Source organism: Gopherus evgoodei, chromosome 1 (assembly GCF_007399415.2).
Source record: "Gopherus evgoodei ecotype Sinaloan lineage chromosome 1, rGopEvg1_v1.p, whole genome shotgun sequence".
Classification (NCBI taxonomy): domain Eukaryota; kingdom Metazoa; phylum Chordata; order Testudines; family Testudinidae; genus Gopherus; species Gopherus evgoodei.
The window spans coordinates 307,178,417-307,206,277 of NC_044322.1; the positions used below are offsets into that span (position 1 = coordinate 307,178,417).

The window sequence follows — 27,861 nt, forward strand, 5'->3', positions numbered from 1 at the left end:
TTTTAAGTTCCTCTGACCTTAGGACTGAGAGATGATGGTTTGGACTCTGGCATAAGCTGGAGCAGCCTCAGAATTGCTCTAAGTGTGCCAGTTGGTGTAATATCTGAAGGTCCCAGTCTGCTTGTTCATGCTCCTTCCCATGCCAGGACCCCTCTGCTGAGGACTGAAGGGTTGGTGTACCAGGGATTCCTCTTTGCTGGTGGAAATCCTCAAGGGGTGATGTAAGCCCCTGGAAGAGTGCAGAGGGGTCTTAGCAGGGGCTAAGCATCTGGCCCCATTATCTGATCATACCCTTCCTCTGCATTATGGGGCAGCCTTTATCTGTTTGGTATCTCCGCACGGGGCCTCTCTGGGTGCTAGCCAAAACAAAGGGTGGTAATACATTTCCCCAGGGGTTGGGGTTGCCCGGCTTCTTCACACGGAGGGGGTGTGTGTGAGGGGAATGGTTGGTTTCAGGTGAAATCACACAAGTGGCGGTGACTTTGTCAGGTTTCTGACAGTGCCTGGAGCCGCGCTACGGCCCCGTGGCTCTATTGGCAGCACCTTCCCCCCTTCGCGGATTCACTCCCCAGCTGCTGGGCCCCTTCGTGGGCTCGTTCCCCCTCCCCACTCTTGTTGTTGTCACGTGCCCGGGGGGAGGGCCAGGCTCAGGGGGAGGAGGCGGAAAGTTTGTGGTGAGGCTGAGACTGGGGCTGGCGGTGAGTGCAGCGGGCTGGGCGCTGTCTGCTTCTCCTTGCGGCCCCGGGGCATGAGCAGGACCTGCCGCCCGCGCTGAGAGCCGGCAGGTTGCGCCCGGGCGCCGTGGGTGAGAGCGGGGCGGCGGCCCAGGGAGCCTCGGCCATGAGCTGCCCGCTCCGCGCTGCCCCAGCTGCCGCGCTGGGCTTGCTGCTGCTGCTCGGCCGCCTGGCGGGGAGCTCGGCCGCCGGCGGCCCCGGCTCCCCCTCGTGCCCGGCTCCGTGCCGCTGCTTCGGGGACCTGCTGGACTGCAGCCGCCTCAAGCTGAGCCGGGTGCCCGAGCGGCTCCCGCGAGGGGTGGTGCAGCTGTAAGTATCCGGCGGGGCGCAGGGGAACCCCAGCACGGCTCCTGCGCCGGGGGGGGCTGGGCATAGCCGGGGGGTGGGACCCCAGCCCGCTCCGTTACCGCTCCAGGGTGCGGCGGCGCAGCAGCCCCCGAGTCCTTCTCAGCTCGGGGACTTGTTTCTCGGCTGGATTTGGAGGGTCTGGCCCTGCAGCTGCGGGGGGAGGGGAGCTGCCTCCCGCCCTCCATGTCCGTAGTGAGTGGCTCCCCAGCGCCCCCACTGTAGCCCCTGCCCATCTCACGTCGGCTCAGCCGGGGCATGGGTCACCCAGGGGAGCGTCTCACACCGCACATGTGACCGCTGCCTGCCTTATCCATCGCCCCGCCGGCCTCCTCCTACGCAGTAGTGCTGACTTGGGGGCACGGGACCGGGACGGGGGGAATGGTCCCGATCACAAAATTGCCCAAAGGAGAAGGGGTGTAAGACCCCTTTGTCACTTACAAGGCGCTGAGTGTTTTAGTGATGGAGAGAGTTTTTTATAGAGGCGAATAATGCGGGACTGGAGCTATTGGAAGTGACTTATTCTTTCGCAAGTTGGGGCAGAGTCTGGTATCCTGCCAATAGGATGAAATAAAAGTGATACTGAACTGAAATCTAGGGGGCTTACATTGGAGGGAGGGCTGGGAAAGAAGAGAGATGCTAAGATTGAATGTCTATTTCTGTTTTAAGTTAAAAAAAACACTAGGGAAAAGAAAACCTTCTATAAGAAAACTGATTGCTGATAGGCATTGAAAATAATTGGGCCCAGAAAAGTTGCATACTGCTGTTACCAGAAAAAAAAAGTGCATTCTGGTGACATTATCTAATGAACATTCTTTACAATTACACTATACTTTGCAAAAATGTATCTTTTGTCGGTAGTGTCAAATTGCCATATTAGCTAGTGTGGAATTTATATCACCTTTCCTATTGATCTTTTTTTTTTCTCTAGTAGTTTTAAGAAATGTATTAAGAAGACAGCTTATATTAGTTATTTTAGCAAGACAAACCTGAAGACTACTTAGTAACAAATATTAAAGTGTCATATTTAGAATATATAATTTTAGTAATGAACATTTTTGAACAAATCATAAGATATTGACATTTCCTAAAAGGAAGAAAAAAATGATACAATCTGGAACCTTTTTTACATTGATTCTTAATTTCTTTTCACCCATTTGACTTCTATATTTGTCTTATTAATTTTCTATTAAATTTCAAAAAACAGAGATAAAGACTTTAATGTAAACAGGAAGGCTTTCAATTAGTTTTGACTAATTCTGTTCAATTGACTCATCTGGAGGTCATGCTTCTTTACTCATGAAACATGGATGGCTGTATTGACAACATATGGAACTGAACATATGAATGACTTTGGGAGGTGAATATTTCCATGAGTAGCATTGGAAAGCATCTGAGAGAGAAAAGAAACTTAATTTTTCCTTTTGGTTGATATGGTTAAGATGTTTCAATTATATACATATTGAACAATTTGTTGTTCTACCTATTGAATGTTGATCCTTCTGGTTCTTTTGAGTTGTCTCTGTAAGATAAAATAAATCTTTTGACAAATCTTGTTAATATGTTAGAAAATTAGCATTCCTTTACCTTAGTGCTGTTAACTTAACGTTTGAATTTAACATTACGACAAACTAAAACTAAGGGGAAAGCATAGAACCTTTAACTGAAACTTATTTCTAAACGTTATCTTTAAAATATATGTTGTGTTAACATAAATAACCAAATGTGTTGCCTTTTGCAATTATTTTAGTGATAGGCACTAAAATAAATTAGAGGGTTTTCTGGTTAGCACAATTGGAAGTGTAAATTGTTTTTATGTAAGTTCACATTCCTTTAAAGAAGTGAGAGAAAATAAGTTCCATTTGTATAAATAAATACTGGGCCTGTTGTAAGACATCCTGCTGTGATCACTCATTGGACAGCTATGTCATTTGGTCTTAAATTCACAGGAGTACATCTTTGTAGGTGTCACCAAACCATGTGGTTTGGCTGCTTTTGTGTAAATGTTTCTTTTGTTTGTGTCAAATGCCTTAGAAGTACCCTTAGAAGTACCCTTGTTTCTTTCTTTCTTCCCTTCCCCTTAATAAGAGTGTAGAAACATGTGGTATTGTCTTTTACCTCCTCCTGTTCAGTATTTGGAATTTTGACTGCTCAAGGTGCAAGATTATTGGTTACCTTTAACTGAAAATTAAGTTTGAGTTAATGTGGTGATTGTTACTTCAAACTATTTACTTACAAATAGTAACAGATTTTGTGTATTTTGTTGACAAATAGAAGAAAATGTATATAATCTTGAAAGAGAGTAATTTAGTTCAAAAACTGCCAAGCCTCATTAGAAAAGATTGTAATATCCATTAGACCTAATTCTCAAGACCCTTGTGGTTCAGTGGGAGTTCTTGCATGAGTTAGAACTTCAGGACTAAGTCCATATTGAATGTTTTCCTCTCCTCTTCTGTCTCCCTATCCCCCAGTGCCTCCAAAAAGTCTACTGATATATAGCATTATGAAGTGATGGCTCGGTCCTGTCTCATTCAACTTCTCACAAAATTAATTGAATGTTGTGCAAAAAATGCTGGATCAGAGAAGACCTTATGACTACAGACAGTGAAATTAAGAAAATGAGCTTCACTGTCTGAAGGTTGAGTGTTTGCATTCTGTTATTATGCTGTCAAAGTTGCAGTTGCTCCATTGATACAGAAGCATCCTCATGAAATGTAGTGTAAATAGAGGACTCCAACCAGCTTTATTGGGGATTTTAAAGTAAAGTGCATCATCTTCCTTAGTGCCATCTTCACAAAATTTAATTGAAGTCCATTGAAAACAGAAAACTGATAAATATTTGTAATGGCTTTGTATATAAATATTCTTAAAGTTAGATTTCAGTTTACTTCTACCATATGTGTTTTGAGATTGAAAGAATGTTGCTTTGTTAGAATTAATGTTTCAAAGCCAGAATTGGGGGAGGGAAAGCAAATACTTGCCAGTGCTTTCGTTATTTTTAAATTATCATTGGAATTTTAGAATATGTCTTACCAGGTTCACCTCAGAATGCCAAAGCTGTCAATGAGACAGAAGGGAGCATCTAAAAGATGGTTTCAACTAGTGTTTGTACTGCGTTTTTAGTATTTACATTTTATAAATCCTCTAGTTCTTTACCAGAATTGCCAGAAAAAAAAACTCCTTATGGTTTTCACAGCTGTTTTTCAATATTTTCCAGACTAAAACTTTAACATAGCAAGCTGATTTATGAGTCACTTTGGATCAGTGTCTTAAAAAGCCAGGCTGTAGCTGCTTTGTTTTTTAACTTTCCTGATTTCTGCTGAATTAGCAGCTCTAAAGGCCCCAGTGGGATTGATTAAGAAGCTGTTGCTGGATTTGCATTTTAAAATTGCACTTGAGGCTCAGGTTTCTGAGTTCTCTAAGGAAGAAGATGATAGTTGCAACTAAGTGTTGTAAATTAAGTTAGGGTCTAAAAATTGTATTTATATAGTGTGTGAAAATGGAGAGGTACCACCTCTTCTGTATTAGGCCTTCCATTTGGTTTTTCATTACATAAATATTAACACTTTAAAGTTGCAGTTCATCTTTCCAATGAAGAAGCCTAGTATGAAAGATTGTTAATGGGAAAGTGACTAAATATGAATAATTTTCTTTCATAAAACAGGTTCTTAAAGGACAGGGTCAAAGAGTCTTGAAACACTGCAGCACATAAGCATTAGTGTTCTGTTGCAGTATAAATTTTTAAGTGAAGAGTGGAATATATAGTTTCTACTGTCTAGTAAGAATTTCTTAAATGTAAATTTGGTGTCTATAAAGTCTCTGAATTCAGTCCCCATTACATCTTTCATGACTCTTAGAATTCCAGTAGTAAAAGTAACGGTAGGAGAGATTTTCTTTCACCATTTAATATGGTATTAGTGTGAAGGAGAGAATAAAAAATGGAAAATATTTTGCAACGTTAGTATTTAGTGTTTCCCACTCCTATTTCTAAGTGGAAATAAAAAAAACAAACCAAAATACCAGTCCACTTGCACCTCACTTTCTTAGTGGGTTTTAATTCAAGGGCGGTAGTTAGATTTTGTGGGTTTTTTTTTTTTTTTTAAGTCTGTATCTTACATTTTTACGCCTAGGGCTCATGAGAAACTATAGATTTAAATTTCACCTAAAATACTTTTTCTAATTGCTAATTTTCTAACTGTAGTTGATTCACATTCAAAAGTTCTGTCTTCATTTATAGTTCACCTGCTAGGAACAAACTTCCCCATAACATTTCTAAAAAAAAAAAAAAGATTAAAATTGAAACTGTGGCCTTATTAACTGCTTTTTGTTTTTATTGTATGTAATGTTAAACAAAAAAAAACACGTGTCTTTGAAAGAGAAGTCTCAGAATTGACTGTTTTTGTTGTTACTTTTATCTCCTGTTTGAAAAACTGTTGTAAGTGAATCAATGTGGAGTTTCTAGATGTATGTATTTTAAAAAGTAGATGCCACATGCAAAATTTGTGGGTATCTGCAGCATTAAAAACACAAATTTTGTTTGAAACAAAATGTAAGTTGTTACACTCACGGCTGCCTTGATAGACTCCATATGGATGTGAGCTTGAGCTATGAGTGAAAGTGTCTGGCTCCAGTGTGGTGATCATGCACAGCAGTGGTTGTAATTGCAGGATTTTTATAGTTTAAAGACTCTGCCAATTTTTTTTACATGTTATAACTCTAGCAGAACAAATCTACTCACGTCTGTTACTCTCTGGTGGGTCCTTAGGCAAATATGTTTTAAATAAACCTTTTGTAGATGAAATGAAGAAATGCAGGTTTTTAGCAGTGATGTTGAAAGCTCTTAGCTGAAATAATTGCTGATTCCTAATTCTTGTCTAATGATGATTAGCAATAACATATTAGACTCTAATAACCATGACTTCATAGAATTTTGACTGTTATTTGCATACTTATCATAATCCCTACAAATAGACCAAAGCCAAATATTGAATTAAGTTTGAGGTGGTGGTGGGGAGTCCTTACTAACTCTCTTTTACAGTAAAAAGTTTAATTCAGATCACTTTTAAAATCTACTTTTTTGTTGTAGGAGACTTCTTCAAGATTTGTTTTTGAGTGAAAAGGTGAAGATGTCAAATTAAATATATGTGTGTGGTTTTTAAATGTAAAATAAATGGATTTTTCTCAAATCTAGGTTCTGATGGATGGCTACTCTGGTTTTTTAAACAGTGAAAGAATTAATCTTCCACTTTAAGTGTGACCAACCTCATTTACAGGAGAGCTCAGTCATGCTAACAAGACTAACGTTTGTAGGTTTTTGAAAATGTTAGAACTGAACTGGTTTCCTATCTTCAAGATGAAGCTCCTTAGGTGATTAGTCCATTTGCTGTCTCTGGACACAGCATACACTGCTCATTCCAAGAGGACACATGTAGAACTTCACTGACATCATTTGCACTTTCTGATTAATAAACCACGCTAACATGAAGCCCTGTGGGGTTCTCAGTCTGGCATGGAAGAGAGCTGAATTTTATGGCACAAGGTTGTTTCCTTAAATACAAGTTTTTATGCTGAAGTTCTGAGTAGAATATAGACTAGCTTTTAAATGTAGGTTGGTTTCAGTTCTATTTGTCTATTTACAGCTGCCGATACTACATATGATCAGTATTAAATTTGTGTACATGAGAATAGGATTCCAAATCAAATGAAAACATCAATTCTGTTTACATGCTTCCTTGCCTGTTGTGTCTAGGCTTCACAAGTTGTTTTAGATTATTTGGTTAAAAACTATAAATGAAACTAACACATCCTATTCTTCTGAGCCTATATTAAAATGTAAGACTCAAGTGCAGCTCCATCTGTGAATTTCTCTTATGGTAGCCAAGAGGCTGCTTTACCTACACTTTTTTCTGTATGGCATGGTTTCCTTGACAATGTGTATACATGAAGCTTCCCATGTATATTAAGACTTTTTCGTGCTATCACCTTTTTAAAAAATGAAAGGGATTGTTCAGTCACAAAACACCACATACAAACTAAGGGCCTTTCTTTCCAGTTGTTGACAGTGGTCAAAGCATTTAAAATCACCTTCCTTGTTTTCACATAGCAATACCTGAGTGAGTTTCTATTGTAATTTTATCTGTAACAAAACTATAATGTAGATTTTTATATATTTAGTGATTAATTAGATTGCAGGTTCAGTCTAAATATGTATTATGAGAGCTAGTAAAAATATACCTGATATTTCAAAAGTGACATCTCATCTATTTTTGTAATCTCCTAGGGACTTAAGTCACAACAGATTATCTTCAATCAAGACCAGTTCCTTGAGTCACCTTCATAGTCTTCGAGAAATGTAAGTGATTTGTGTGTGTTTGGGTATAAAAATAATGTTCTTTTCTGTAAGGATGGCTCTCTGAGAGACAAGTATGTGCTTTTATAGTGCTGTGTGCTGCAATAAGTGAGTTTATAATTAACTTTGAATTTTAGGGGGTATTCAGCAATTTAACATATATAGCGTATGCACTCCTTCTTTATGTTGCAACAGACTTTCTTTTTTGATCTCAACAGAAAACTGAACAATAATGAACTGGAGACCATACCTAATCTGGGACCAGTCTCTGCAAATATTACTCTTCTGTCCTTGTAAGTAGACTTTGATGGCGCTCTAACTGTAAAGATGAAAAAAATAGTGGAAATTTGCATTGATGTTAAAGTTAAAAAAAATTGTAAGTTTCTCAGATTGTGGCTGGGAAGTTGCTTATGTTATGTTGCATCAGGTTATTTAAAAATATATATGTGTATGTACACAGATGCTTGTGTGTGTACACATGAAAAATTAAACTTAATCCTAGTAGTTTTTGATGCTTCCCTAAGATACAGACAAACTGTATTACTATTAATTTGTACTGTGGTAGTGCCTGCAGGCCCCAACCACAGTCAGGACTCTGTTGTGCTAGGCACTGTATAAACACTAGTAACTAGCATGCAAAAACGTGTATAATGCAGGCCTTCAAAACAAAAGTTTGTGTATCCTGGGTGAAATTCTGCCTTCTATTGATTTCCATGGCTAAACTCCCATTGACTTTAGTGGACCAAGGATTTCACCCCTTAATTTTAGGACACATATATGATATGTAGACTAGGATTCAGAATAAATCACGTGCCAGTAACTTTGCTACAGCTTGTTTGGTCTATCAAGTGTGTGAGAAAGAGGGAGAGAGAATTATTTCCTGTTATTGCAGATGTTACACAAGATTTTGTTTGGTTTAGTTTGCATGCAATATGTTTATAATGAACCATCATATAACTAAAAGTATGTCACCTGCGATCAAAGGCAGAATTTTTACATTCAGGAAAAGCAGATATCAAGTTAAAATGAAGGGACTCAAAACAGAGATGACTTGATTTTCATTTCAATGGGAAACTTGCATAACACTTATGCTTTCTTTTCTGTTCATGGCTTTTGATCAGCTTTCATAAAATGTGTGTATGAGGATACTTAAGATAGTAATGTCTAACTACATTTTAATTATTTTTTCATAAACTGTCCAGTACCTACATACTAAAACATGGGTATTTAGCTGAGGGGTTTACGAGCAGCATTTTTTAATGTTAAAGCTAGTGTTGTTTAGCCCTACTCATAATACAAAATTGCAAGCTTCCTTGCAGAAGAGGCCTCTGAAGAGTTAAAACAATACAGTACATTTTGGGAAGCTGTTCAATTAATTAAATTGATCACTATTCAATTGCTTACGTCTGATGATTTATTAGGGGGTTTGTTTTTACTCTGATCCTAGGTCAGCTAAGTCAGCTGGTGCAGCCGCTGTGTCTGCACTGCTCTGTTTGAATAAGAATTAGGTGACATTTGATACTGATGTGGTTTTTCTACAGATCAGAATCAGAAAAGAATGAAAGAAAAAGCAGATGGTGTCTGACAAATAACTACTGAATTTAAACACACTATCTACTTTCATATTACATTAGTGTTGACGCTTTTTTTTACAGTGACACATCATTCTATAGTTTAATCATTGTATTGAGTCTCAAATATACATTTAACTATCAAGTGCCCTTCTTTTTAAGAGTCTGTTTACCATAAGATTAGAAACCTTTGCATAATAAAGCATTAGAAATCTTTTCTGTCTTTGTTTCAAAATGTATGCAAAGTTGAGAATTTGTCCTAAAGCATCTTCAACCCCTTTCCATGGAAATTAAACTCTAGTTCAAAGGAACCTAAAATTATCCTTCTGCAGCTGTGAAAAGAATTTTTTGATTAAAATGAATTAATCTAGCCGCAGCTGGATATTTGTCCCACACTCGTGGATCACTAGTTTAATTTAGTTTACCCACCTGGCCAAACATGGAGAAATCTTTATTAGATTTGATTTGTGCACTGTGTTCTGTGGGTTTTTTTTTTTTTTTTTTTTTAATTTTAAAGTACCTCTTAAACGTGTTTCAGCTGCCCTGCACTGAAGGTATTGCTTGGGAGCTGGCTTGTTGCCATTCTGCTTTGAAGCCCACGCCATGCCTATGTGTGATGTCAGGAAACTCCTGAGTATGCTCAGTGGAGCTGAATTAAAGTTACTAATGTTTGCCATATACCTCATGACTACTGTAGAGAATCATTGGAATTAGAAACGGAAGAGATCTATTAAGCCATTTAGTGCATTCCACTATCAGTGTAAGACTGATTTGTAGAGCATATTATGTAATACTCTGTTGGAATGGGTAGTCAGAAAAGAAAGCTAGAGAATGGTATTTCATGGTTCAGGGAAAAAAATTCTTTTGCCCCCAAAGTTTTTCCCCCAAAAGACACCTCACAAACTAGGGATTGTTAATGGCGCAGAGGGTCACAACTTCATTAAATAAACTAGTATGTGAATAAACAGAGGAATGAACATACTCTTTGCAGCAGTGGATGGCTGTACTGGTTGGTAGGTCTATAAAATAATGTACAATATATCATTATCACACATCAACACATGTATCAGTCTAATGGCATAATTTTTGTTGTTAGAGATAAAGATTGAAACAGAATACTGCTTGACTTTTTTTCTCATAGACTTTAAGGTCAGAAGGGACAATTAAGATCATCTAGTCTGATCTCCTGCATAATGCAGGCCACAGAATCTCACTCACCCATTCTAAATTTAGTTTGTAGCACTGGCAGTTTTGGGGAAAAAACAAAACCAAAAAACCTAATCTTATAAACTAAGCTAATTTGATGTATATAAGTCAGTGGAAGAGAACAATATACAGCAGTATGATGTAACTTTTTAAAGATGGTTTTCAGAGACTGCTTGAAGCAAACTTCTGATGAACTCTGTAGGATCTTAGTTTTCAGGGAAAAAGGAGATTGTGAAATCTTCCCAATGCAAGCAACTATTGTGTTCCTTAGTCTTGGTTCTGACTCTCAATAGCAGAAAAAAGGGCGTGTGAATTTACCTAAATGGGCGTTATCCTTCTGAAGCTTGATTTGATTTGATTTCTTACAAGATGCGCACAAAAGCTAGCCAGCTTGTTCAACAAGTCTTTTAGGAATGCTGCATAGGGTGCCTTGATACGCTTTTCTTTCCTTGCCGGACTATAATGGCCCAGGATCTCTCTTTGAAGCAGTGGAAACTTCTCCTCCCTAGCAACTGTTAGTACAGTTCTGGAATCATAAAATTCTACAGAGTGAATTCCACAAAGGGTATGTCTATAAGTACAGTGCGGCAGTGGTGCAGCTGTACTGATACAGGTGCGCCGCTACAGCGCATCTGGAGAAGACACTCTATGCTTACAGGAGAGAGCTCTCCCATTGGCATAAAAAAACACCTCTGCAAGCAGCAGAAGGTGTGTCGGTGGGAGAAGCAGGGAGTTGGGCACAGGAGGGGTGCAGGGTGCGGCAGGGGGCTCAGGGCAGGGAGTTGGGGTGCAGGAGGAGTGCAGGGTGTAGTGGAGGCTCAGGGCAGGGAGTTGGGGTGCAGGAGGAGTGCAGGGTGTAGCGGGGGGCTCAGGGCAGGGAGATGGGCACTGGAGGAGTGGTGTGGGGCTCACAGTGCCACAGGTGGAAATCCAGTGGGCCGGATTCAGCCCGTGGGTTGTAGTTTGCACACCCCTGGCCTGGAGGTAGGCAGAGGGGCGGGGGGGCACAGGGAGCTTGGTGGGCCGCACAGAAGAGTCCCGCGGGCTGCGTGTTTGAGACCCTTGGTTTAAACCAAAAATGGAACTGACTTCTCTGACCTACTCTTGGTTGTTTCTGACTCTTCAGATCACACATACAATATAATTAATTTTTCTGCAGGAGAAAAAATGAGCTCTATATCAATTCAGTCCCTAGTTTCCTGCAAATTTGGGTAATCCCAAAACTAACACATACTTCTAGTCACTAGAATTTAATTATTAAATATGTAATGTTAACTCAATACAATGTAAACATTTTTTGGGTATACTGGATTTAACAATTAAATTACCACAAATATTTACACTGGCTATACATAGTAATATAGTTTCATTTATCTATCCCTAGAACTAAAATATTTAGATGTTTCCTTATTTGCATTCCTCAATGCTTGTAAAGCCAGTTACAACTAACATAGGACTGTTTTTAAAACTTGTGATAATTTCATGCTACAAAATTTTGCAATTCTGGGGAAAAAAGCAAGTTATGTTTTAATTATTGCAGGTTGTTGATCACTTATTTGCTATTCTGTCAAGCTTAGAAGTGAATGCTAAATGCCCCAACAGTTAGGGACATCTTTGAATAAAATTTAAATAAGTTTTTGTTCTGAGTCACCTAAATACTGTACTTCTGGTTCTTGCTCTACATGGCAACCTAAAGTCGACTAAACTGATGGTGTCATATTAATCCTGGAGAGATTTAGTGAGGGAGAAGGGACCTGGTAAATGAGTGAGGTGGTGCGTAGGTTAAAACTAAAGGGAACACAATTTGCCAGCTAACACAATCACTCTGTGTGGATGCAGGTTAGCAATGCTCAAGTGCTTCTAGTCCTCCAATGTGTTCCTACATTTTCCCTTCCCGCCATGCCCAGAAAGGCAGATAAGTTTTCCTGCAGTTCACTGGAAAAGAATTCATAAAATAGTGCAGCTTACTGCAGTAAAGATGTGCACCCCACAATTTGTGTTTTTTCTCAGTGTGACTGAGATAGGTTAACCGGAGAGAAGTAATAAGGGTGTCTGTTTGAGCTAACTCTGCAGTAACAACATAGCCAGAGTCTTGCATGACTTTTTAATGCTCAATTCTGTACCTAATGTGGGGTGAACTTTGGAATTAAAAACTGCAAAAACATACAGGTAATCAGTTTTTAAAAAGTCACTTGTTCTTCGTAGCATGAGACCAGGCTCTAGAAGAGCCTTATGGTTCATGATGATTACTTAGGTTGGTATAACTTTAATGCCAGGGGATGACAAACTACTTAATATGTAGCTAAGAACACTGGGGTGACACATGATTGTTTCAGTGTATAACAATCTTATAAAGCAGTTCAGGAAAGGAAGGAAATTATACCATACCAACACAATGGGCACTATACAGTAGGGAAACTTTAGGGATGTGGGATATCCCACATCCACTTTAGGGATGTTAGGAAGTGGTTAGGGACCTCTATCTTTATATATTAATATTGTCTGAAAAATTAACTTTCATTGGTTTCAGTACTCTCTCATAAGGAAGATGGCTGTCATGGTACAATTCCCCACTCTGAACCTTAGCGTCCAAAAGATGGGGTACCAGCATGAATTCCTCTAAGCTCAGTTACCATTTTAGAACCTGTAGCGCTGTCACCAACCAGGAATTCCAGTGCCTGGTACACTCTGGTCCCCCCAAAAACCTTGCCCGGGAACCTCCAAGACCCAGTCCCTCTGGATCTTAACACAAGGAAAGTAAACCCTTTCCCCCACCATTTCCTCTCCCAGGCTTCCCCTCCCTGGGTTACCCTGGAAGATCACTGTGATTCAAACTCCTTGAATCTTAAAACAGAGAGGAAAATGCATCTCCCCCCCTCCTTCTCTCTTCCCCTCCCAGATTCCCCCTGAGAGAGACAGTAATTCTAACACAGAGAGAAATTAGCCTCTCTCCCCCCCTTCCCTCCTTTCTCCCCACCAATTCCCTGGTGAATCCAGACCCAGTCCCCTGGGGTCTCACCAGAATAAAAAAACAATCAGGTTCTTAAACAAGAAAAGCTTTTAATTAAAGAAAGAAAAAACAGTAAAAATTATCTTTGTAAATTTAAGGTGGAATACGTACAGGGTCTTTCAGCTATAGACACTGGGAATACCCTCCCAGCCTAAGTATTCAAGTACAAATTAAAATCCTTTCAGCAAAATATAAATTTGAACTCCTTCCAACCAAATACACATTTGCAAATAAAGAAAACAACCATAAGCCTAACTCGCTTTATCTACCTCGTACTCACTATTCTGAACTTATAAGAGCCTGTATTGGAGAGAAACCTGGTTGCACGTCTGGTCCCTCTGAGCCCCCAGAGTGAACAACCACCAAAAATTAACAGCACACACACGAACTTCCCTCCCTCAAGATTTGAAAGTATCCTGGTCCCTGATTGGTCCTCTGGTCAGGTGACATCCTGGCTCACTGATCTTGTTAACCCTTTACAGGCAAAAGAGAGATGAAGTACTTCTGTTCTATTAACCCTTACTTATCTGTTTATGACAATGGCCTTCTGTGAAATTGCAAACACTTCTGCAACACCCATGTTTTCTTTGAAGATATCAAAAATATTGACCAAACTGGAGTCTACTTTATTTATAGGATCATATAAAATACAACCTATGGTGTTACACGTGTGATGTCACCAGGATAGATCATCCTTCAGTACCTCAGAAAATGAAAGGCAGGTATCGGTGGCTTTGGAGACCCTGAAAGACCTTTACTGTGTTGAGATACTGGGGTATTTTTTTTGCCTTAAACCTATTATACCTAAACTTACAAATAGATTTAGAGCTTCCAAAAAAAAAAAAAAGGCGGGGGTGGGGTGGGGGGAGAAGAAATACATGAACATCAGATTTATAGGCTAAGACCCAAAAATGTGAAGGGTCTGGCTATTGTCTCTCACAATAAGGAAACGACACATTGTGAGATGTGTATTCCATATAACTTGAAAGATTCCAATTAGAATATCTTAAAATAGTGAAGTCTGAAATCTTAGTGAAATTCTTTAAGCGGTAAGCTTAGATTATTTTTTTAAATCTTTTTTGGTACAGAGCTGATGAGTTCAGATGGAAAAATTTTTGTAACAACCATTGTAAATCACTGACTTGTACTGAACAAAAATCAAGTTTGTCTAAAGCTAGACTGGAAAATTAAAAGTTCTTACAAAATATATGAAGTAATTTGTAGACTTTTCTATGTCTTTAGTATCTCTGTAGTATTGGCAGGAATGAGAAAATACTTCATTCAAGTGGAATAATATTTCTTCTAATATAGAATTTGTGAAAAGTGCCATATAGACAACTCTAGAGAGTGAAATATTTTGTTATATCCATAGGGTAGGTTCAGCATGGACTGCATCAGCTATACAGTTTGTCAGACTAGTATATGAAAAACATTCTTCAACCATGTTCTGGGCAAGCTACCTTTAGGAGGAGGTTCAACACTTTAAATACCATGGCCATTCAATTCTGAGCTTTGTGATAGCTCAGTCAGGTGTCAGTATTGATGGTAGTTCTTGTGACGTAGCCACTTGTTTTTACTAGGCACTAGACTGAAACCACATGGTTATTTTTCTAAAGGTCATCAGACAGCCTTCAGACTGCAATTACTTTGAATGCATGACCCAGAGTTGAAAGATTGTGCATCCACAGATTGCCTCATTACCAGTGTGCTTGACAATATTCAGTATTAAAACAAAATCCCTTGCATTCCGGATAGTATTATTGTTAAAGTAAGAGCTTTAGATCAGTTTACCGAATGCACTGAAATTGAATTTAAATACAAACATTTTATTTTTATACATATTGCTTTTGGGAAATTACTTTTGCTGATTTGTACTATTGTGTGCATGTTGTTATTTTTAGTCATATCTCTCTCTCTGATCACAGAGGTCGGAAGGTTTAAATTTAAAGTTGGTTGACAAAACTATTCCAACATTCTTGGCCCAGATCAAGTTGAGAGTTCTACTTTTTGGTCAGCTGCTCTAAAATTCATCTAATTATTAATATTTTGTGTTAATAGGGCAATTGTTAGTAATGGTTTTGTTAACCTAAAAGCTAAAATCAATTGCTGCTTTGGAAAATTGTAAAATGATTCTATTTTGATTGCAATCAAAAATTTTGCAGCACTCAATTTTTTTAAAATATTGTCTCAGTTGCTCAGCTTTATAAACGTATATTCAGAGAGAGAAAAATTCTAGAAAGCTGTGATGGATCAAAATAATGAGTTCTATAAAGGTGTTTTTCTCTCACTGCTTATCTAGCCTGTGTAAACTTTCAAGGCGTCTTTAGGTTTCAGTCTTTATCAGGCCCAGTGAGTGACTCTTGTGAAATTTAAAAATAAGTTGACATCAGTATGGAGATTAAGCTTTGACTAGGAGGAGCCAAGGTTAATCTTTGCACATGTTAGATGTTTTTCTGCTATATTGCCTCATTGCCATTGATTCTGACTTTAGCTATCACCAAAGTCTCGTCAGTGGGCAGTGTACTTAAGTCCTTTTTGGATTACACATTCAGATGACAAGGGAACCAGTTACAACATGATTGTTTCTTGAGATGGTTAAAGCAATTGCTCCATTATGTGATGTAGATAGGACCTAACTATGTGTTGGCAACCTGAATTTTGCCACATTCTCTGGTATTTTAAGCATGTCAGTAGACAAAAGTATAACAGAGTTCTCTCTGCATATGGGGATGTTAGAGTGCTTAGGGCCTTTGATGCTATCAACCTAGCCATCTAATCTAAAAAGATATTTATCTTTTAGCTAGCCTTTTAACTCTTAAAAATGGAGAAGAAAAGCTGTTTCTTATCTGTAAGAAGTTTTTTATTTAAATTGGTAAAAATGCATAAATTGATCAGTGTTAGCCGGTTTAATTCTTCTGGCTAAAATTAATTTTTAAGGGCCAGGTCCCATTACTGGGAAAAATGAAAAATGGCTTCTCTTGAGGATTACTGGATGGTTTACTAGCTAGCTATTTTCATCCTTGCTTCCATGTTAAAAATCACATGGCAATCAATCAAAAGTTCACATAATTTCAAGGTATTTGCGTTACTGATTGCCTAGGTGGAATACCTGAACAATGTTCTTCAGGTGTTAGAACTTGCATTGTCTCATCCAGGTCCTGATTCATTGAAATACAGCATACTTAAACATGCCTGACTTTGAATGCCTGGGTAGTCCTACTAACTAATTCCAGTGAGATTGCTCATGTGCTTAAAGTAAATCGTGTGCTTAAGTGCTTTGCTGAACTATGTCTCTAATCTAAGTAACCTCCTTTGAATGTTTGAAGATGATCTTATGCTACTACTCTGTCCATTTCTTAAATAGAGATGGAAATGTGAGTTAAATATTTGTTTTAAGATAATGGCCATTATGCGCCAAGATCTTTATTCTCAAATGAAATTACACAAACTTAAGAAAACATACAGAATAGTTTGTCCAGCTCCACAGTTGCTCAAATATAGTGTAATGGGAAATGTGTAGGGGCAATTTGATGCATCTTTGGCTATGTCTTAATGAGAGAATCTTAATAAATGCCTAAAGCAGTAGTACAAAATCATCAAAGATGATTGTCTGGAGAGGATAGGTGTCAGGCGGATCCAGGGCAACAAACTGGCAAGAACCCACCTCTTTGCCATCTTGCAATAGCAAAGGCATGGATCAGTTCACATTCCAAAGGTTATCTTTACAAGTACACCTCTACCCCACTATAATGCATTCCTTAAGAGCCAAAAAATCTCACTACTTTATAGGTGAGACTGCGTAATATCGGGTTTGGTATGCTGGTATATCGTGCCGGACTGGACTGGCTTCCCCGGTGGTGATTTAAAGGGCCCAGTGCTCCAGCTGCTGCGGGGAGCACACGGGCCTTTAAATCACCACCCGAGCCCAGCTGTCAGAGCTAGAGTGACCAGATGAGAGACACCTGTCGCTGATGGAGCAAAAGGGGAAGGGGAGGGAGAAGGGAGAAAAAAAAAAAAGAGCCAGCAGCATAGGAAAAATTGGTGGGGGCTGAGCACCCACTGTCAGCTCCCCGCCCCCCCACTGCACCAGCTCACCTCCGCCTCCCCTGAGTGGGCTGCCGAGTCCTGCTTCTCCCTCCCCCCCCCCCCGGTGCTTGCGCTGCCATACAGCTGATTCACGCAAGCCTGGGAGGGAGGGAGAGGAGGAGGAATGCAGTGTGCTTGGGGAAGCGGCGAGGCCAGGACGGGGATTTGAGGAGGGATCCAATGGGGCAGGGAGCAGGCAGAGTCAAGGCAGGCCAGGGCTGAGTTGGGGGCATGAGCCCCCTCCGCCTTTGCACTACAGTGCAAAATATTGGGACAGTTTGCCTCCCGACCGAACGTTGGTCGGGACATTGGACAAACAAGTAAATATCGGGACAGTCCCGGTGTCTGGTTAACCCTAGCCAGAGCCCTGCAGGGATTTAAAGGGCCTGGTGCTCCAGCTGCTGCTATTTGCTAGATAATGGCATTGTCTCAAAGCCAGAATGTCAGATGCAAGCAGAGGATTAGTATATGTAGGTTTTCTGGAAGAGTTTTGTTTTGAAGAGGGACTCAAGAAGAAGAGGTTAGAGCCATGTCAGACTGAGTTTCGGGCATGGCGTGACTTGGAGAAAATCCCAAGGATGAGAGTGGTTGTGAACAGTGAGTGATGTGGCAAAGGTTGTGAGCAAAGAGGTAGACAGGAGCTAGGTTTTGCAGTCACTTAAATTCAATGTGGCAAACAAGGAAAAAGAAATAAAAAGATTTGAAGAGGAACTGGGTATGATCAGAGTGGCAAACAGGGAAGATGGATTTTTTTTGTAGCAGCAATTTGGATAGATTGCATGGCAGGAGAAGAAAGACGTGTCTGGAAGATGACAACTTGTCATAGCCGATGTATAAAATAAACAGAGCCAAGACAAGGGCTTTTGCAAAGATAACAGGATATCAAGTAGATTTCTGAGATATTATAGAGGGAAAAACTATCAGATTTAGTGAGTGTTGGAGGACAAAGTGAATTTAAAAATTAGTATGAGGCTGCACGTGTAAGGAATGGGGAGGATATTAATTTCAGTGGTGATAAAAAGAGAGGAATGGTGATGAATTCATTTGCTGCCATGTTAAATTTTACTTGATGGTGAGGCATCTTGGAAATAGCCCAAATGGAGTGGGGCAAGGTCTGGGTTAGATGGTAGAGGAATGCCAGGAAAAAGGCATTAAAAGGAGAAGTGAAGATACAGCCCTAACAAACACTGGCAGGGAGTGGGAAGAAAAGGAGCCCCAAGACACACTCAAGGAGCAGATGGAGATGGAGGTGGACATAGAAACAGGGGAAAGCACACTATCTGAAGCTCAGAGAGAGGATAGTTTGTGAAAGGGAGCAATCTACCCTGTGGGGAAATGAAGAGCTGTTGTTACTTAGTGTTAAGTCAGTGGTGACTGACAAAAGCAGCTTCAGTGGAGTGGGGAAAGAGTGGCACCAGATTGTAGTTTGGGAAAAATTAATATTGTAGTAAAGCATTGCTTTCTCTGATAGGGTGAAAATATGGAGGTGGGGGGTTGTTTTGTTTTTCCCTCATCCTTTCTTCTCTGGACACTTTCTTCCTCGAAGATATCATTTCATAGCTCCTTTCCCTTCCTCCCCTCATCAGTGCCTGGCTTGGGCATTAGTAAACCTTTCCCTTCCAGAAACTCATGGTCACTCGCATGACATCCTCTCTGCCCCTTCCTTCCTTCCTTCCTTCCTAGGAAGGAGCCAGGGTCATTCAGTAGACTAGCATGAAAGAGGAGACAATGTTAATTTTGTACTTTTTGTGCCTAGATACCACACACAGGCATATTAAAAATGCATAGAGCCAGGGCTGCTGTAAAATCTGATCTGAAAGCCTGTCAAGAATATCACAGAATGTGAAGTTGGAAGAGATCCTCACGAGGAAAGCAGCAGTGTGGCTCAAGGAGTGTCCAGTGTCTGTGTGTGAACCAGGCAGCGGACCTGTAGACTTATCAGCTGACTTGAAGAGAGCCAGAATGCTGTCCTGGCTCTACTTTGGCATCTGCTTCTCTGGGATAGGAGTGTCTCTTAAGAATATAAACATAATATTTTAATGACTGAAGAGAGAATGTTCCAACTATAAATGTCTCAGGCTGCAGTCAGGTGCACAGTTGTGAGAAAGGTGCATAGTCCCATTTATGGCAGTAGAGTGTTAACTTTAAAACATAACAGTTTAAGTGACATCATTATTAATTATATTACTGATAATTTTAGCAGAAACATCCTAGCTAATGTGCTTATTAAGTTGGATCCCATAACACTGGAAAAGACGTCGGAGATCATTGTCTCTCTTTCTCTCCTGTGGCCACTGGAGAATTGTTTGCCACAGTAAATGCTGCAGTAATGTGTGCAGTTCCATGTGCCACAAAATACTGGGCTCCCATCACTTACCTTGGGAGTTTATTGCACAGAAATTGTCCTGCTTTTTTTTTCCAGCTTAAATTTTCCTTTCTTTATGTCCTCCCATTATTCCTTGTCATATCATGGGCATCAGATCTCATAGCATAGTGGGAGCCATCACTAAGAGACTTGGAAGAAGAAACCAACCATGGAACAGGGGAACAGCCAAAATGAAAGGAGCAGGAACCAGTGAAAGTGGAGAGGAGAAGCTGGGGGAACCAAAGAGGAGAGATTGTGTGCCAAGTGGAATGTGACTAGATTATAATTTTTTTAACCACTTTTTCTCCCCCTGCCTGTCTCCCCTCCTCACCTTCCACACTTCTCAATAGATCATGAAATAAGGCCTGAGTAGGAGTGTAGCGAAAGACAAGGACCAAGAACAGGTTCGAGGGAGAACTTTACTGCTGGAAGGGTGAACAATAATATGTTGCATATTGGGACTTTGGACAGAGTTCAGCATAAGGGTGAGAGAGAGGACACCAATTCTCTTCCTGTTGTAGTAAATGTCAGCCTTCATGCAGGAGTCCACAGCCTAGATAAGAGTTCAAAGTTCCACAGGTGTTTCTTTAACATATGGCATACAGGTTGAAAAAATTTATCAGTAGGTATTTAGACATAGTCTTTGGAATAAAAAGTAATGGTTTCCTTTAACACATTTGGGACATGTCCACACAGCAGTTAAGAGCTGTGATTCCCGGGTGCAGGTAGACAGATTCACACTACCTTAATGTGAGCTAGCTTGCTAAAAATAGCAGTGTGGACATTGCACCATGGGAGATGACTTGGGCTAGCTGCCCAGGCTTGGAAATGGGTTTAGGTGGGCTTGAGCTTCTAGCTGCCCATGACTCAACATCCACAGTGCTATTTTTAGCATACTAGCTCAAGATGAGCTAGCACAAGTCTATCTACCCACCCTGGGAAACATAACTCTCAGCTACATTGTAAATATATCCTTTAAATACTTTTTCTAATGGCATCACAAGACAGATATGGAAGTTGTTGTCCCATTTTATTTCCCCAGAAGCAAGGAAACTGTACAAGTCAATATGTTGAATATGCTGTAGCTGCTGTTTTGTATGGGATGACCCATTACTTCATGATTGGATTGCTATAAACTTCACATTAGTGATGTAGTAAAAGTCATGAATGCTGAGATGATAAATGTGCAATATTTTAATAATCCTAATCTAAAACTAATTCATGGCACATTCTAAACTGTTACTAATATTAATATTTTTAGCATTGGTCTACACACAAACTTGTGTGGATCTAACTAAATCTAGTTTGAATTCTCACGTTTTGTTGTTTTTGTGCAAGCCTGTGTGTGTGCACTTGAAGAACAAAAGGTATAAATTCAAACATAAATGCTAGTTATTTTGGTGTGTTTGCAAGTAGACCAGCCCCTGGTATCTTTGCCTCTTCTTCAGCCACCACAAGAAAAGTCTTTTACTTTATTAGTACTTCATTATGTCAAGATATAGGGTATTGTTTGGCTCTTCTCTGAGATGTTAGCTAGGCTTGTGTTTTCAAAAATGTTCTTTGTGACTAATATAAAAATAACTTGGAAGATTGGTGTCTAATATAATTTATTGTTTTATTTGCTACAATGATTATAAAGAGAAAATCAAATTAGAATGGTTCAGTAGGCTTCCAGCACTGGAAAGTCAGTGTCTTTGCCCCACCTCATGTCTTTATTTTAGAAGTTTTAACAGGTAAATACCAGAGACAATACAGTAATCATTACAACAGTGAGACATTATACGGTAGGATAATCATTGGATCTCTATTTAACTGTTGCTGTGTTACAGAATGAGCATCTTTACACTACCCACTCCATGTCATTTCTAGTGATTTTTATTACATTATGTAATCAGAGATTTCACTCAAACATTTCACACATCAGGCATGCCTATAAAATGTCAATTTTAAAAAAAGTAGGCAAGTGTACAGAGGTTCTTTTGCAGGTGAATATACCTAAGTCCTTTGTCTGTTTTCCTTGGTATGTAAATGGCACATCAATTTTTCCATAAAGAACGCCTGACATATTTTTTTTGGAACCACTGCTCTAGAGTTGGACTATTTTTTTCCCCAGTGGGAAGCTATCAGCCTTGCAACTATTAGCAGATGAAAGATTAATTCTTCATTTCCTTTTGTATGATTGTTTCTGCTAAAAAGCCCCTGGAGGGATTACCAAAGGACCAGTTGGTAATAAATATCTAATAATTTGTGATACTTGGTTACAAACGGCATCACAGTAATGGCTGGATGTGTCTACCATATACGCATAAAATCTTCTTTGACCACAATTTCTCCAACATTTATCTTCATTCAATCTCTCTATATATCTATAGCTATAGCCTGATTGGTTTGAGGTACTATTTGAAATAACAGCTTGAGAAATTTTCTTTGCTACAGCCTAAGTTAGCTTTGTCATTTTTTCTAGATATACCCCCATTCCTTTGGTGTAATTTATTCAGGTAAATTTAATTCACCGTAGGATTTTGTTTGTTTTAAGAGGCAGTGGGATTAAGAAGTGGGGGCAGTCAGTAGTAAAGTGTTCAAATACCTTAAAGTATATTCCACAGTCAAGAGGCAACATAATGCACAGTGGGGGCTTAATTACCATGTCTTTGACCCACATAAGAGTTGTAATAAAAACACTGATCTGTAGCCCTATTTTTGTGAACAAATGAGTTTACTTTCTCTCCATCTTATGTGACTCCACTACCGTCCCCCTCTCCCAAAAAGCAAATAAACAGACTTTCTGTATGCTGGTCTATGTCAAGTAATGGGCCAGTTAGTTGAAGCAGTAATCTGAAGATAGTATTTGGGTTTTATTCAGTTCTATTAGAAATGACTGAACTTTGTGATACAGGGGCTATTATCCTGCCAGTTGTAAGGAATTTCTGTTTTATGAGCAATACTGACACAAAGACAGCACTGTGTAAGCCATGTCTATAACTGAACACTTTCACACTGCAATTTAGGAGGCGTGCAGTTCAGGAAATTGCTGGCTTCTGCTGGAGCACACTTTTACTGCAAGGAAAATTTTATTCATCACGCAAGTAATTGGCAGTTTTAATACCTAGTTAGTAATTACCTTATAAACAAACTAATATATAAACGAAAGGCTCTATGACCTGTTATCTAAATCTTAGCCTTATTTGGCCAGTGAAAGTGACACATGATGGTTGTGGTGGTTGTTGTTTTTTATTAAAGTAATTTGTTACCATTTATTATAAATACTTCCAGCTAAGAGGTTTTTTTTAAAAAAATGCAGTGTACCTTTACCAGACAGCCTGAAGAATGAAACATGATACATAAGGAGAGTAATGTTGGAGAGACTGCAAGATCATTTACTCTTAATGGGAGGACCTATTAATCTATAACTTCTGGTTAAGTTTTTTAGTCTGGATTTTTCTGTCCTAGTAAGTAGAAACGACTTTGCATGTGCATAAGCAACTACCCCAGAATCTGTGGCCTACCGCTTGATGTAAGGCCAGTATTGCTAATGTTTTTTCGGAACCTATATACTTGTTAATATCTTAATTTAAGCCAGTTAGCATGCAATCTCTAAATGGTGGGGGGAAAAATCCCAATTTTTGAACACTGCTAAAACTAGGTATATGAACTATTTCAACTAGACCTGGTTGAAGCAGACTGGAACCTAACCAGCAAAGAGTGGACACTGGCAGATGGTTACATTCCTATAACCATTTCAGCTCCATTCTCCCTTTCACCTCCCCAGCCCTTTACAGTGGGATATCACAGAATGTATTGCCCGGTGCACTGTTGCTTCTGATCTATATGCGTGCCCAAGAGACACGCTATTCTTCACTGAAGCAGTATAGGATTGCTACTCAGATTTTCCTGGAATGCACCAATACAAAAACAAGGTTAGGTAGAATGGCAGGTACGAATGTGGAAATATGGTTATGATAAAAGAAAAACTGTTTCTTGTGACAGGCTGTGATGCCAATATCTCTAACTCAGTTGCAAAGTTACTGTTGTAGTGTGCATGGAGACAGGAAATACCATTAGTTGTGCTGACCACACACAAAATCTGAGACACTCCTATATAGGTTATGTAATATGTACTAGTTTCTTTCTTAATTACTTGAGATGAATTAAAATATCAACTCCGCTTACAAAATAGCTGCTCTCCCTCAGTGGTGGTGCACAGTGATCAATCTATCTTCTAACCTAGCTCTTTGTCCTTAATGGCTGTTTGGGTGGATGAACATTCCTGTAACACTTATTTTAAAACAACATTGTGGTACGACTTGGGTAAACCTTGACCTGATTTTACTGCAATGCTGAGTGTCCTATTGCTCAATGTCAGTACAGTATAGCTTTAAAAAAGATGTGCTCTTGTTCAACCACAAGCCTTTTGGAAATGATGCAGGAATTACTGGATGAAATTCTATAGCCTGCACTGTGGAGGCCAGCATGGATGATCACAGTGGTTCCTTTAGGTATTAAAACATATGAATCCCAGTAATCAGATTATAATACAAGTAGATTCTTTTTTCTGTCCTGGCTGTATGATTAACGAAATACAGATAAACAAATTTCTTCAGAATGTGCAGAATTGTAACTTGGTATATGATCGTAGCTAATCATTTTACTGACGAGAACTTGCTGAACAGTATCCCTTCTCCGAAAAGTTAATTTCTTTATGGGAGAGTGGAGCACTAGTTTTTGCAGGTTGATGTATAGTCTGCAAATGTTTATCACCAGAATGGCAGAATCTTTGACTAATATCCTAAAATTGCAGGACCAGTAACAAGATTGGGGGCATCTTGCCTGAACATCTGAAACCGTTTCAGTCTCTAGAAACTTTGGACCTGAGCAACAATAATATTTCAGAGTTGAAAACTGCATCATTTCCTTTTTTGCAGCTCAAGTATCTGTAAGCAAAACTTCATTTTTAAATTTTTCCATAGTGCTTTCAAAATGTTGAATATGCCATCAAATTATCTTGATCGTCACTGCAAACCATAGCTATCCTGCCTTTGTGCCGAGGCAGTGTTAGTATCAAACTGAAAAACAACTTTAAATATTTAGTCCCATCTTTACCTGTTCACATCATGGATCATTGGTATAGCCACATAGACTGTTGCAATGGAGCTTTTAGTTCATAGAAAATAAAAAATCAAAGTACTAAGACTAAATTGGTTAACAAAATATCTCTTGTTGAGGCCTAAAAATCTTAGAAAATAAAGTTAAAAAATCTTCAATTAGGTTTAATTATATTGAATTATGTTTGCAATTTTATTAATTTCTTGAATCTTTATGGTATCATTGATTTGAGAATTAAATTAAATTAATCTATAGTCAGCATAGCTAAGGGGCATATGTTGATAACATACCTGTCAACTCTGATAGCAGCAGACTCTTAACAGAATTGAACATAAATTTTGGCCCTCCAGTTACCGACTGGTGAGGACTGTGGTTAGATCAGTGATTAATCTGTTAAATTTAAGTGTTATTTACTCTGGGATAGGCAGTGTATGATCATTATATCCTCCTGCTTTGTATTAGATTTCTACTGAATAATGGTGTATCTAACCTCCTAAACATTGTCTCAACAGGTACATTAACAGTAATCGAATAACCTCCATGGAGCCAGGTGTCTTTGACAGTTTGTCTAGCACACTTCAAGTATTGAAACTGAACAGGAACAAAATTTCAGTCATCCCTCAAAAGATGTTTAAACTGTCCCATCTGCAGCACCTGTAAGTGCAACCTACAGGTGGCTAATTGTTTTCAGGTCTTGCAAAGCACTGGCAGTGCGTGAACTTTAGCCCTTAATTTAACCAGACTCTAAGTGAGGCAGAGAACCTGTACTGCAGCTTCTAGTAACTGCAGCCTTATAGTGAAGAAAATACTCCTACATATGGGTGAGATGGGTATAGTCTTTGTGCTAAAATTGGATTTGCCTGATCAAGAAAAATAAACACGGGCAGCAAAAATGCTCTAGTAATTAGACACCTGAGGAGATACTAAGTAAACTAAGGGCTTGTCTACACTGGCGCTTTACAGCACTGCAACTTTCTCACTCGGGGGTGTGAAAAAAACCCCTTCTGAGCGCAGTAAGTTTCAGCACCGTAAAGCACCAATGTAAACAGTTCACCAGCGCCGGGAGCCATGCCCCTTGTGGAGGTGGGTTTTTTGTGACCACACAAGCCATGTTAAAGGGCTATCACAGCAGTGCTTTAGCGTTGCTAATGTAGACTAGCTCTAAATACACATAATTTTGGAGACAAGATCAGCCTCTATGTATTTTCTTGGCAAAAACAGATGAAGGGAAATCACTTGCTTTCAGAAATTGATAAGACAGGGAGCAATAGCCTAAAGTTACATGCCATCATCTTGACTGATGCTATACTTCTGTCAGAACTCTTTTTTTTTTTTTTTTTTACCTTTTAAGTAATATCTAAAACTATTATAAATGAAAGGAATTAGAGAAGAGGCTTTTTTTGTTTTCTCTGTGCTTTTTTATAGTACTTTGTGTCTAGGGAGTTTCAGTGTTTCTCCTGTATACAGAGAGCTCCTCTGCTGTGTGGGTCTCCTGTATATCTATCTTAGTATGCAAATGTGACTTTTGAAACCACAAAAATTGACAGAGGGAGTTACATGAGTTTGGGGAGTTGTAGTGTGATACCCAGAATAACTTAATTGACTGAATTTCAAATTGATAATGCCTCTTTAAGGGACAAAACTTAATTTGATTAGCTTTTAGGAAAAAGTATGTAATAAATAATAAAGGCAGCTAGGCAGGAAGATACACTGTCGAGGAATGTGGTTGTGTACCCTCCACAGATATTGAAAAGCAGTTTAAATCAGATCTCAATGGAAGTGAAGTAGACTTGAAAATTCAGGGTGTATTAATGATCTCCGTGGGCCTCTCGATCTTTAGATCCATGTGAAACTGTCATTCTTGCCTGTTCTGATGTTCAGGGTTTCAGATGAATGGATAGCCAATCCTTATGCAGGTGGTTTTATTACCTTAAGTAGTGTTTACTTACCACTGCAGAGGCAAAGGAATTATGACTGTGTGATCTCATAATCATGCCCACCTTGACGTGCAAAGCTAGGCAGAGGAGGAGCAGGTAAACACCAGCGTCCGCTATTAAGTGTGGCTCCTTTAGTGCTTCTGTACATTAACCCTAGATGCAGAAGATGGGTGATTGAGCAGGTTTACAGGGATTGTGGTTTAGTTCCTGAAAAGCTAAAAATTTGAAAAGTGAACTAGGTTGGAGGTGTAGGGTTTTGTGTCCCTGGGTGGGAAGGTGTAGAAGCAGAAATCTCCTAGGGAGGGAGAGGCAGGTTGGCAGATCAGTAGTCCTTATGGAGAAAACAGAGAACCAACTTTGGTCCCTTTATAAGGATTCTTCTTTATTTAAACCCCTGATTACACACTATTTGCTGCTAACTAAACATCAAGAACTTAAAAATAAATGTAAACTTCAGAAGGTGATTTGTTATCTCCTAAACCAGCTTGGATCTTTTAAATTTAAAAATCAATGTAATAACAAACATATGTCCTTCTATTGTTGAAATATGTTAAGATTAACTGTGCTAGGACTATTCTGTGTTACAGTAAAAAGGTCTCATTTATCTTGTTTACTTTGTTTTATATGTAGTGTGGGTGTTTAAAGTCTGATGATGAAGAAATGTTACAGGCATCCAGGTAAACTTACTCTGTTGTAACTGTAAAATTTATTGATGCAGGGAGCTGAATCGCAACAAAATAAGAAAAATAGATGGGCTTACTTTCCAAGGACTTACTGCTTTGAAATCACTAAAAATGCAACGAAATGGGGTAAATAGACTCATGGATGGAGCTTTCTGGGGATTAACCAACATGGAAGTTTTGTAAGTATAAACTTTCAGTCTTTTCAGAAGAGACATAATTTGTGTAATTCAAAATAGACATGCTTGTTCAAATTTGAAGATATTTTCAAAGTAAAACATTTTGGTTTGATTTGACAAGTCATGAGCATTAATAATCTGTAAATACAGTTCTCGTAACTCTGCATGCCTCTTTTTTTTTTTTTTTTTTTTTTGGTAATATTCATTCTGTGAAAACCAGGTATCTAGCCAGTAACATATCACAATCAATTTCTGATCCATGACGAAGTATGCACTTCATTTATTTTTTTACCCTA

At 39.1% G+C, this 27,861-nt stretch overlaps 1 protein-coding gene across 2 annotated transcripts in view; it reads left to right on the plus strand.

The window, feature by feature from the left end:
* Window positions 1-840: 840 nt before the first annotated feature.
* Window positions 841-27,861, plus strand: part of LRIG3 (leucine rich repeats and immunoglobulin like domains 3) — a 55,903-nt gene continuing 28,882 nt past the window's right edge. Inside the window, exons 1-6 of one of the 2 annotated variants that reach the window (XM_030548876.1) lie at window positions 841-1,043; window positions 7,360-7,431; window positions 7,647-7,721; window positions 24,465-24,599; window positions 25,282-25,425; window positions 27,425-27,568. In XM_030548876.1, coding sequence (XP_030404736.1) covers window positions 841-1,043; window positions 7,360-7,431; window positions 7,647-7,721; window positions 24,465-24,599; window positions 25,282-25,425; window positions 27,425-27,568 — 773 coding nt within the window. Of the gene's footprint in view, window positions 1,044-7,359; window positions 7,432-7,646; window positions 7,722-24,464; window positions 24,600-25,281; window positions 25,426-27,424; window positions 27,569-27,861 lie in introns of those variants that run through there. The other variant, XM_030548877.1, reaches the window with a different exon arrangement.